Raw genomic sequence first — 12,987 nt, forward strand, 5'->3', positions numbered from 1 at the left:
AGAGACTTGCCTTAAGTTTTCACTTTAAAAATAAAACCCCCAGCTACTTATTAGTTAAAAGTTCAAAGCCTCCAAGTTTCCAGCACATTAAAAGAAGAATACATAATGGGAAGAAGAAGAAAAAAATCCACCACACACCACAACAAGCAAGGATGAAGCAGTACCCGCCTGGGGGCCAATTGCCTCTCCAGCAGCAGTAAGGCTGTTACTAGGCTTGCAGTACCATTTGTTCCATTACACAATCTCCTGAAGCCTTTTACAGAGAGCTAAAACAACTGCCTGTACCAACACGACACATGGCTTTCCATCCCGACTCTTTGCTAATCCAGACGCTTCAACCATCTTTCTTTAAGATGCCATATGGTTGGCAGAAGCCTGTAGATCTAGCAGCACATCTGCTTGTACGTTACTTCTCTCCTCCAACTCCCCTCCTCCCGACATCAAAAAAAGAGAGCAAATAATTATTTAGCACTGTAACCAGTTAAAGTGCTTTGACAAAGACAAATTATTTAGCCCTAGATATTTAAAAAAAAATAGTTGTAGTCATTAATTTGCCAGTGATTTCACATAGAGCAGAAAAACAAAAGGAGCGAAAAGCACAGAGACAAAAATGATTCTTGCTTTTTCAATTTCTTACATTCTTGACACTTCACATACTAATCTCCAAGATTTATTTCATGGGTTATTGATTCACTGAAGAGGGGACAGAGTCTTCTATCACTGCCTTTGACAGATAAATCAGATTAACATACTGGGAAACTAGAATATACTTAAAACAGGCTTTGTTAGCAAGCACAGTAGATATGTATGCTAATGAATCTGTGTGAGTACACTGTCACTCTGCTTTTTTTGGTATGATGAACAAAGATTACTGACACTGTTGAAATCATGGTTGCACTGGCATTTAGGCAGCCAGGCTGCCTTGTTGGAATCCAGCCGCCAGTAAGACAGGCTGCACAAATAAGTGCTAGTTATAATGGTTTATAATTCAGTCCATTTGCAACTTTTAGACAATCAACAGTAGCAAAACAAATTTAATCTGGAATTTTTAAAATAAACTAAAAGAAGTGCCCATATAGTACACATAATGTACATCTACTGGTAAATAATGATGCTCTGTCGATAAAGGATAGGGACAGGGACACGCATAGCTACAAAAAAGAAGGACTCTGCCATGTAAATACAAACGCTTAGATGGCTAGCACTCCTATTCCAGGATCACCCTAAATTATCATAAACGAACTTCTATCTTTCCCTCAACAAATTTGCTGCTTTCATGACTTGCGACAAATCTAGCGTTCAAAACCCAAGCATTGTATTAAATACAGATGTATATGTACATACTAACCTTACGTAACCGCACACAAATCATTGCATTTAAACTTACCAAAAGGGCGACTACAAAGAAATAACAAGGTGATGTTTAGTTAGTGTCCTTTCCTCCTAAGTGAATAGTTCTGACAGAGAGTGGTAGCCCAACAGCATCTGCTTCAGTTTTCATTAAAATTCACCCCATTTAGGCATGACTTCTACATCACAATGAGTATTTTTATCTGAGGTTTTTATCACCATTTGTTTACTATGAGTTGAGGTTAAAAAAACCTTCTCCGAGCCCCACGTTTTGCGTGTGGGAAGTACGCAATTTTAAAAAAAAAAAAAGGACAGAATTACAGCTGAAGTTCAAAACCTACATGTTGATTTGGGGTGAATTTGATAGGGTTTGATTTACCAACTCTGATGACAGAGAAATTATATGGAGAACACGTGCAGCAAATTTTGTCTACAGATTTGCACTTAAAGGCTAGTTAGATACTTGTTTCAAAACTTGATGTTCAAAACTTTTTAAAAACCTACTCTCTCTCAAATTTGGCTTGTCTCATGCACTTCATTTCCCCTTTTCAGCTGCTTTTGCTGAAGAACACCCCCCCTCCCACTACCTAATTTTAGGTGGTTATTTCCCTGTTTTTAATTTATGTTTTTGGTGGTGGAGAGGGCTTTAATCTTCCTTCCCAATGGCACAACATACCCTTACAGTGGATGTTTACAGACATTTTTCAAACCTATTACATATTACTTGTTCATTATGTTATTTCAGACATGGTGCATCAGGTATTTGGTTGTTATTAAAAAGGGTTCTGTCTCCTACTTAATTCTTATTAATTTTATATTCCTGTCAGAGCCCCACATCAACACCTTTGATAGTAACATTTTTTCGGGGGGGGGTGGGGGAGCAAACTAAAGTACTCAAGTCTCCATTTGGTTCTGTGGAAAGAACATGACATTTATTTCATTCAGGATTTAGGATTAAACTATATCCAGGACTGCATGAAATGCAGGAACCTAAGGCAGAGTAAGACCAGGATATCAGGATCCTAAATTTTGGCATGGATGAGTAAGTGGACTATGTGTACCTACTATATTGCCTCATCACAGAGAAGGTGGTAAGAGAGAAGAGAGTAGGTGGAGTCTTGGCTCAGCCCACCCGTGAGACAGCTAGCCATGGCATGGAAGATATTATCTGCAGATGACATAGGCCAGGAACAAATTATACTTTGCTTCCCTGCCTTGATGCCATCTTTCCAACCAATGGAAAAGGAGGAGGGAATTGTGCTTTTAAGGAGGTACAAAACCTTCCTAGTAGTGTACTCAAATGGGGCAGCACAGTTCCTCAAACAGAAGGGGTTTTCCTTACCGAATTAAGGACAAGACTCAAGCTGACTTCAAAAGGTTGCAGATGGCCACTTAAGAACAGGACTGGATAAATATACTAGCAACCTGGAACACACCATATCTAAACTGTAGTACAGCACAAACATTTAGAACAGTGTGGTGGCAACGTAAGAGCCAGTATGTTGTTCTATCAACCAATCAGAATTATGGAGAAGAGTTTTAAGGTTGTAATATTTGTGCTCTAGATTTACCTGAACAATTCTGAAACTCACAAATGATCATCTTTATTTAAAATTTTTTCTGCAGCAAGAAAAACCTTCTTTATGAAACCCCAACTTATTTTTAAGATATAGCTTAAAAACAGCCTTATTTATCTGTAGATTTTTATTACTTTTCTGCCTCTATATGGCCAAAGAGTGGCAGACAACATGGAAGTAAATGAGACTTTAACCAGTGAAGAGAAAAAAACATGAATTTCTCCAACATCACAAAGGAAAGAAAACTCACAATTTTAACTGTGTGTATACACACACACACACACACACACACACAGTGTGTGTGTTTTGCTTCTTGGAATTACATTTTTAATATCACCGAGTTTGTGATTGATGATGAACATTTATTTTTAATGTGACTGTAGAAACAGCTTTTAAAACAATAAACAGGAATTAGATTTGAAGAAGTCTACTGATAAATTACTGAATATTCTTCAGTTTCAGAGTATCAATAATAATCTTTTCAACTTTTAATTTTTGTTTTTGATTTCTCTTAATGTTAGGCATAGACTTTCAGAGCTGTTTTCAGAATCTTATAGCTATTCACAGAATCACAGGGCTGGAAGGGAACTCAGGAGGTCATCTAGTCCAGCCCCCTGCTTCAAGCAGCATCAACCCCTACAAAGTCATCCCAGCCAGGACCTTGTCTAGCCGGGACTTAAAAACCTCAAGGGATGGAGAATCCACCACCTCTCTAGGCAACGCATTCCAATACTTCACCACCCGCCCGGTGAAGTAGTTTTTCCTAATATCTAACCTACACCTTTCCCTCTTCAACTTCTGACCATTACTCCTTGTTCTGCCGTCTGACACCACCGAGAACAATTTCTCACCCTCCTCTTTAGAGCTCCCCTTCAGGAAGTTGAAGGCTGCTATTAAATCACCTCTAAGTCTTCTCTTCTGTAAACTAAAACAAGCCCAAATCCCTCAGCCTATCCTCATAGATCTTGTGCTCCAGACCCTTAATCATTTTTGTTGGCCTTCACTGAACCTGCTCTGGCAAATCCACATGCTTTTTACGCTGGGGGGCCCAAAACTGGACACAATATTCCAGATGTGGCCTCACCAGTGCCAAATAAAGAGGAATAACTACTTCCCTAGATCTGCTCGAAATGCTCCTCCTAATGCACCCCAGTATGCCAGCTCTATGGGAGCTGGGCTTTTTATGAACATTTAGACTAACAAGTTTCTTACTGCCTTTTTTGTATTCTGAAAAGTTTGTCAATTAATACATTTTATTAATAAGACCACAAGCAATTTGAATAAAATGCTAAACAAATCAAACTACATATTTAAAAATATCAGTTTTGTGTTTTTATACTTGTGAATTTTTAAAAACTACTGTGGGCCCCAGAATGATCTTCACTTTTTCATCTGCATAAATTTTACCAGTACTAATGTAAAATAGTACTATGTGAATGTAAAACAATACTAGTCCCAGTCGAAAAATCTGTAACAAATGTTTAAAGATTGAAGAGCAAAAATAATATGGTACATGCAGGTGTACTTAGTGTTAAATCCTCTCCCACCACCACCCCCCCTTTTTTTTTTTTTTATAATCAGCAGTTGTGTGGCACCTTAGAGACTAATATATTTATTAGGTCATGAACTTTTGTGGGTAAAATACATTTTATCACATTTTATATACATTTCTCTCATGCTATTGGCACAAGGCTTCAATTTACTGATTAGAAATACACAAAAAACATGCACACCAGTAATACAGCAAGGAATATGCATTTCTGTTATTTGCACTATAGGCTGTATTTCTAAAGAATAACTGTATGCTGCATATTTAGAGCTGCACATGGTTTTACATCTTTGTAAGTAGAATCTCATATGCTGTAATGCTGCTCTGACATCTCTTCCCTACAGAAGATCATTTTAATTGAAATTAATTGGCCAAAGTAGTCTTCCAAAATTAAACTCTGATTTGAAAGGGATGTTTGAACATTTGGAGATCTCTGTTTAGATGCTGACATGAAGATATGTGAGCGGATGCAGTGAGTCTGGATTTATGGTAAACATATGTGCCTTACAAAAGCAATCTCTTCAATAAAAGCACTGTTTTTCATGCTAAGTGTACCTTAGTTTCTAATGTCATCTCAAAGGAATGTTAGAATCTGGGACAGTTTTCTGCCCATATTCTGGAATCTGTTCTTTAACTCCCTGATGTCAGAATCATCTCCCCTCTTACGGGTCCAATGAATCATTTAGGGGAAAAAGAAAAACAATTGCATCCCCACGAGAGATTTTCCAGTTCCTTCTGCTTAAAACACCCTTACATTTTGTGGCACCTCAGCAGTGAAGAGGCTCTTTTTTCCTGTAACTTGTTACATTAAAACTCACTATAACATCACCAGTTCGACTACCTCACTAAATGAGAGCAACAAGAAGTCTTGTGGCACCTTACAGACCAACAGATATTTTGGAGCATAAGCTTTCGTGGGCAAAGACCCGCTTCATCAGATGCATGAGGAGTGGTGGTGGTGGTGTGGGGGGCTTCAGAGGGGTATTTAAAGAATGAGGTCCCAGTTAGAGGGAGGGCCAGAGCTGACAAGGTCCATTCAGCAAGGTGGAAATGGCCCATTATCAATAGTACGTATCAAAAGAGGAAAAAAAGTCAGATCAGACCAGGGATATGAGTCATTGTCAGAGTCTAATGGGGAGATATTAACACCCAGGGCAGACAAGCTGTTTTTGTAAGCTGTAACAACCGTATTTGCTCTGATCCATCAGACAGAGACAAACATCTACAAGACTTTTACCAAGCTTTCCTCAAACTACAATACCCACCTAAGGAAGTGAGGAAACAGACTGACAGAGCCAGAGGGGTACCCAGAAGCCACCTGCTACAAGACAGGCCTCACAAGGAAAACAAGAGACCACCACTGACCTTCACATACAGCCCCCACCTAAGGCCTCTCCAATGCATCATCAATGATCTGCAGCCCATCCTGAACAATGATCTTTCACTCTCACAGACCTTGGGAGGCAGGCCTGTCCTCGCCTACAGACACCCTGCCAACCTTAAACAAATCCTCACCAGCCACTACAAATCACAAAACAGTGGCTCTAGGACTGGAACCAGCCCCTGCAACGGTCCTCGCTGCCAACTCTGCTCACATATCTACACCAGTGACATCATCACAGGACCTAACATCAACCATACCATCAGGGGCTCCTTTACCTGCACATCTACTAATATCATATGCCATGTGCCAGCAATGCCCCACTGGAATTCACATTGGCCAAACTGGACAGTCTCTACATAAAAAAATGAAAGGACATAAATCAGACATCAGGAACGATAATGTACAGAAGCCTGTGGGGGAACACTTCAGTCTCCCTGGACGCTCAATAGCAGATTTAAGGGTGGCAGTCCTGAAACAAAAACATTTCATAAATCAAATGGAGAGAGAAATCTCTGAGTGGCAATTTATTTGCACATTTGACTCCATTAACCAAGGATTAAACAGAGACTGGGAGAGGCTCACAGCTTACAAAAATAGCGTGTCTGCCCTGGGTGTTAGACTCTGACAATGGCTCATATCCCCCTGTCTGATCGGACTCGTTTTTCCCTCTTTTGATACCTACTATTGATAATGGGCCATTTCTACCTTTCTGAATAGACCTTATCAGCTCTGGCCCTCCCTTTTACTGAGACCTCATTCTTTAAATGCCCCTCTGAAATCACCCCCCCCCCACTCATGCATCCGATGAAATGTGTCTTTGCTCCAAAATATCTGTTAGTCTATAAGGTGCAGCAAGACTTCTTTTTGTTCTCGAAACTACAGACTAACACAGTTACCTCTCTGATACCTCAGTAAATATGACTTCATGCATTCTTAAGCATGATACTCCTTTATCTGAACTGTCTCTTATTTACCATATATGTATCATAGGAACTTTTAGAATCCTGATACAATTCTACAATAGTCATTCAAGGCTTGATATTGGACAGCACAGAATTTTGTTCGTAAGCACAGGTTAAAAAGTAATGAATAGGACAGGACTTAGGGCAATTCAGTGTTTGTTGTCAAATTACCTGTGCCATCTAGCATAATTAAGGAAAGATGGAAATGGTGCACATTACCATGCTGAGGACTGGACCTATGCACTCTTCATCAATGCTATTAAACAGCAGCCTTGTGAGCAAGGTACTGACTGTACTACAGGCAGGAGACTGATCATCACTCTGCACCAGGGAATATGTCTAATGCTTTACATTGACTTGCAACTGTGAGTGGTCAACTACCCCACTTGTACTACAGCCCAACAATCTTCAATGGGGTTTGCTGAATCAAAGGTTAAAGAGCCAACCTGTACCCCAGATATAACACAAACAAAGATACCACAGTTGTCTTGAGTAGCAAAATAGGTCTGTACAATGTAGGAAATTATTTTCTTTTAAAAACAAATACAACTGCCTGATAGAAAAGGAAGGGGAGCTGCACAAAAAGTGAGGAAGTTAAAACAGAAATTAAAAAGGTACAGTGCCATAACTAAAATCCCTGCAAGCTCCATGGAAAATTTTAAAAGATTCCATAATAGAGGCACAACTTAAATGTATAACCCCATATTAGAAAACGCAGTCAAAGTACCAAAAAGTGCCAGTGTGGCTTAACAGCCAAGTAAAAGAAGCAATGAGAAAAAAATAAGAAAAGCTAAAAAGGAGTTCTGAAGAACAGCTAGCCAAAAACTCAAAGTAATAGCAAAATATTTTTTAAGTACATCAGAAAGAGGAAGCCTGCTAAACAACCAGTGGGGCAAAGGGATGATGAAGACGCTAAGGGAGCACTCAAAGACAATAAAGCCATTGCAGAGAAACTAAATGAATTCTTTGTTTTGGCCTTCTGAGCTAAGGATGTTAGGCTGATTCTCAAACCTGAGCCATTCTTTTTAGATGATAAATCTGAGAAATAGTCCCAGACTGAAGTGTCATTAGAGGAGGTTTTGGAACAAATTAATAAACTTAATAGTAACAAGTCACCGGGACCAGATGGCATTCACACGAGAGCTCTGAAAGAACGCAAATGTGAAATTGCAGAACTATTAAACTGTGGTTCGTAACTTATCCTTCAAATCAACTTCTGTATCTAATGACTGAAAGATGCCAATATTTAAAAAGGGCTCTATAGGTAATCCTGGCAATTACAAACCAGTAAGTCTAACATCAGTACTGAATTGAAGCTATAGTAAAGCATAAAATATCAGATACATACATGAACATAATTTGTTGTGGAAAAGTCAACATGGTTTCTATAAAGGGAAATCATGCCTTACTAGAGTTCTTTGGAGGAGGTCAATAAGCCTGTGGACAAAGGGGATACAGTGGATATAGTGTTCTTAGATTTTCAGAAAGCCCTTGAGAAAGTCCCTCATCAAAGGCTCTTAAGCAAAGTAAGCTGTCATGGGATAAGAAGGAAGGTCTTCTCACGGATTGATAGTTAAAAGACAGGAAACAAAGTGTAGGAATAAATGGTAAGTTTTCAGAATGGAGAGTGGTAACTACTGGTGCCCCCTAAGGATTTGTACTGGGCCCAGTCATATTCAACCTATTTGTAAATGATCTGGAGAAGAAAGTACACAGTGAGGTGGCAATATCTGCAGATGATACTAAATTGATCAAGATAGTTAAGAATAAAGACTGTGAAAAGCTTCAAAAAGATCTCACAACATTAAGTGTTTGGTCTACAAATGGCAAATGAAATTTAATGTTGATAAATGTAAAGCAATGAACATTGGAAAAAATCCCAAGTATACACACACACAACGATGGGGACTAATTTAGGTATAAGTACTCAAGAGAGAAATCTTGGGAGTCATTGTGGATAGTTTTATGAAAACAGCCATTCAATGTGCAGCAGTAGTCAAAAAAGCAAACAAAATGTTAGGAATCATTAACAAAGGGATAGAGAATATCTTAATGCCTGTACACAAAGCCATGGTACGCACACATCTTGAATACTGCATACAGATGTGGTCACCTCATCTCAAAAAAGATAGCTGGGCACTGGAAGAAGGTTCAGAAAAGGAAAACAAAAATGATGAGGGGGTTGGAATGGGTCCCGCATGAATAAAGATTAAAAAGACTAGGGCTTTCAGCTTACAAAAGAAGAAACTAAGCCAGATATGATAGAGGTCTAATAAAAGCAAGAAAGTTATGGAAAAAGTGAATAAGGAAAAGTTATTTATTCATACCCATAATATAAGGACAAGGGTTAACCAAATGAAATTAATAGGTAACAGGTTTAAAACTAAGAAAATGAGGCTTTTCTTCATGAAGAGTATGGTAGGCCCGTGGAACTCCTTACCAGAGGATGCTGTGAAGACCAGAATTTTAACAGGATTCAAAAAAGAACTAGATAAATTCATGGAGGTGAGGTCCATTACTGGTTATTAGCCAAGATGGGTTGGAGTGGTGTTCCTAGCGTCTGTTTGTCAGATGCTGGAAATGGATGACAAGAGAGGGATCACTCAATGGACTACCTGTTCCGTTCACTCCCTGAGGCATCTGGCATTGGCCCCTATTGGAAGACAGGACACTGGGCTACAAGGACCTTTGGTCTGACCCAGTATGGCCATTCGTATGATTGCAGCATCACCAGCCAGCCTGACACAAAACTTTTCATAGTATTTAAAAAAGTTTCTAAGAATGATCATAAAGGGGAAAAAAATCTGGTGATTACCATTTGACAAAGTGGAGACAAATGAATTTTGTCAAAATCCAGAACAATTTTTTAGCAAAAGATGAGTCTATATTTTAATAAAATTTTCACTAGCAAGTTGACATCTGAGGAGCGATATTTTCCAATGCTGAAAAAAAGACACATATTGTAGGTATATACACTACCTACTTTTTTTTCTGTATTATGTCATTTTTAGAGCTAATTATTGGAGTAAAGTGTTCTAGGCGCTCATGAGCTCTTGGCATGTAATAGCCTATTAACTACTCATATGAAAATCTTGCCATTTCAAAAGAATATGGATAGATAAAATAGAATGAAGTGTGACAAAGATCTGTAAAAGTTTGTAAATGGCTCTTGTTTGGGCTCCACCTCCTCTCCCCACAGGGACCGAGTATAAAAATAAGTAACTTTAAGAACTCCAAACAGGCAAACATTTTGTTCATCACAGTTTACAGGAGTGCTTTCAAAATCAACTTTAAGAGAAAGCTTTAAAGCATTGTTATTGGTATAACACTTCACAAAGTATTCCATTGTTTGCAAAGATATATTTTCTAAATTATCTTTAGACATGGCAACTAGGAGAAGTCACAGAAGGAAAAAAAATAGTACCATTAAAACTCACATTTTCTTTATTCATTTTTTTTATAATGTACCTTTCCACATCACTCCCTTTTTTAACTAGTTGTTCCTCTTTGCTTTCTTCCTCTTGTCCCTCTGCCCTTTTTCTCTCTGGAGAGAAAACATGAATAGTAGCATTTGTATGAACAACGGGCCCTCTGTAAAAAGAATGTGAAAAAACCCTGAACAATAATATTTGCATGTTGCATGTGAAAGATACCACCTGAGAAAAATGAAGGTGTCATTAGAACCGTTAGGATATTTTTCATCTTTACAGCATAACATGGGAAAGTCTGTAATTCACTATGGATCATAACTGCACTGAGCTAAACCTGGGAAATATCTGAAACTATTCATGAAGAAAAATCCTTAAATTCAAGTAAACATGTTCTATCATCACACAGTATCTGCAGATATACATGTTCTTGTCCAACTCTGATTACACATGAGGTACAAAATACCATAAAACATTGAGACTGACAATATCGATAATGATGGTACTTGGGAAAGGAACTAGTTACCCTAAAGGTATTTTGGCTCTACCGTTTGTAGTTTTGTTTCCTTCCAATTTTGACTTGTGAGATTTCAGTATATCCAAACTCCATCAGTGTGTGATTCAAATTCCCTAGTGGAATTTTTTCACAAGGTTGTACCTTGTAACTAGTTTTCTAACAGATCAATAGCTCCAGTTGTCTAATTATTCCTAAGGCCACCAGTTCTTCAGTAGGAACCAAGAGATACCATTTGAACTCGAGTGGAATATATTAGAATTTCTACTAAAGAGAACACCACAAGCGTAAACTGCTCCTTTTGGAGAGAAAAAATTTTACCATGTCTAAATACTGAGCAAAGTTGGTACATGCAAACTTTGTGAGATGTTCAAGATTCTTCTTTCAATGTAACGTAGCATTTACATTATTGTATGGATCATCGGCTAATCAAGCCAATACAAACTATTTTTAAATGCGAGCCCTGAACCTTGTCAATCTTACAAGTTTGACCCTGTAATTTTTTTTCAATGATTCATCAAGATAGTTACATTAGGTTTCTACTCTGCAGCATTTGGATGGCCTCATGGTTGACAAGGTGAGTCCACACCACAGAACTTTGAGCTGAGGATAATAAACAAATAATCAACTAAACTTGTGAATTTGACTCGAGTGCTGGGTGTTCTTCCACGACCTCTTTGCAGTTTCTTAATTTGCATCATCCTTCTCCAAATGGCTGGCTGAATAAAGAAAAACAAACCAGCCTATATAAAAGCTCCCACATGTATGAGGCCTTCAAAGCAGAGGTCTTTACAAGCTGAGGTGTGGAATGTACCAGTTTTGTGTGTGAAATACTGCTCACTAGCAACTGATCCTCATAGAGCCAAAGGAATCTCCTGCTATATCCAAGATTACTCCAAAAGCCTTTAAATATTTTAGGAGTTAACATATTAAAATGAAAATGTGTAAGTACTGCTAAGGGACTGTATGTAATTCTGAGGGGGGGAAAAGGGCCACAGCTCTCCAGGAACTAAGAACTGAGGGGTGGTTAGGCAAATCTACTCAGCTAATACACCTCCAGAGAGCTATCACCACCTGTATAGAACCTTACATAAACTAATTCAAACTGAAAGAAAAGGATTTGGGGTCAAACAGCCTGAGTTAAAACTGACTCAGGGTCTTCTTTTTGATATAGCAAACAGACAGCACCCTTGCTGCAAAAGGGTCGCTATTCAGCAGACAGAGCCTTTGCTAGAGTAAGGGGGCAATCTCTAGTAAACTTATTAGCACGAATGTGTTTTTTTAAATTGTTTTAAATATGTTTTCTCTATAATGCTTTGACCCGAGAATTGAAGTGCTTGCATTGAAAGCACTGTGCAGAAAGTTGTAACTGTTGACAATTACATAGTCTATCTCAGAAGAGATAAGTGAAGGCCTGCTATGGCAGTCTAGCGTTCAGGAAAATGATGTCAATAGGAACCGTTCAGCCTAGAAGTACCCTGGTCAGAAGAGACAGAAATGTGTCTTGACTCAAGAGATGTGATATCAAAGGATCTGAGAATGCAAAATTGGTGCCCTTGCTAGGCTGTGGAGGGAGAATACATGTGCAGGGACCCTGAATTGTGACACCTCCCATTTCCAGAGGCAATGAGACAGAAATTATGATTCTATCTACTGAGTTACAATGCAGGTCATTAAGTCAATTCATTATCCATTCAACGAAGCAAGCAGTTTTGTAGCATGTTAAAGACTAACAATATTATTTATTGGGTAATGAGCTTTCATGGGAAAGACCCACTTCTTCAGATTCTGGAGCACAAAAGCTCTTATTTAATAAATATTGTTAGTCATTAAAGTACTATAGGACGGCTTGCTTTGTTTTGCAAAGATACAGGCTAACATTAGACAATTCACCATCATACACTGAATGTACAGAAAAGCAAGTAAAGTCCTATAGTCAGTGAGAAATCACACTTGATGCTGTTACAAATGGTTACATGTTATTTGCTAACCTTTTGACACCGGGATTTTAACTTCCCTATTCTGTGCACTAGTTCAGAGTTCTTCAGTGCTCACTGCCAACAGCTCTGGGCTCATCATCGGTGTCAAGAGATCAATGATTCAGCATATATCTGGAGAGTACAATTGACCCTACGTATATTTTCATTTTCCCCCTTTCATCATCCTTACATTTGACTGTATTTCAGTAAATTATCCATGTAGTTTTTATTTTGACAGCTCTCT

At 38.5% G+C, this 12,987-nt stretch overlaps 1 protein-coding gene across 7 annotated transcripts in view; it reads right to left on the bottom strand.

Annotated features, from left to right (window-relative positions):
* The window catches only part of SDCCAG8 (SHH signaling and ciliogenesis regulator SDCCAG8), a 160,133-nt gene that overhangs the window by 28,380 nt on the left and 118,766 nt on the right, over positions 1–12,987 (bottom strand). The window contains exon 17 of one of the 7 annotated variants that reach the window (XM_074990090.1): positions 10,291–10,366. The exons of 5 other annotated variants lie outside the window; for them this stretch is intronic. In XM_074990090.1, coding sequence (XP_074846191.1) covers positions 10,312–10,366 — 55 coding nt within the window. In that variant the 3' untranslated portion in view covers positions 10,291–10,311. Of the gene's footprint in view, positions 1–10,290; positions 10,367–12,987 lie in introns of those variants that run through there. One more of the 7 variants, XM_074990094.1, reaches the window with a different exon arrangement.

This window comes from Carettochelys insculpta, chromosome 3, assembly GCF_033958435.1.
Source record: "Carettochelys insculpta isolate YL-2023 chromosome 3, ASM3395843v1, whole genome shotgun sequence".
In the NCBI taxonomy this organism is placed as follows: domain Eukaryota; kingdom Metazoa; phylum Chordata; order Testudines; family Carettochelyidae; genus Carettochelys; species Carettochelys insculpta.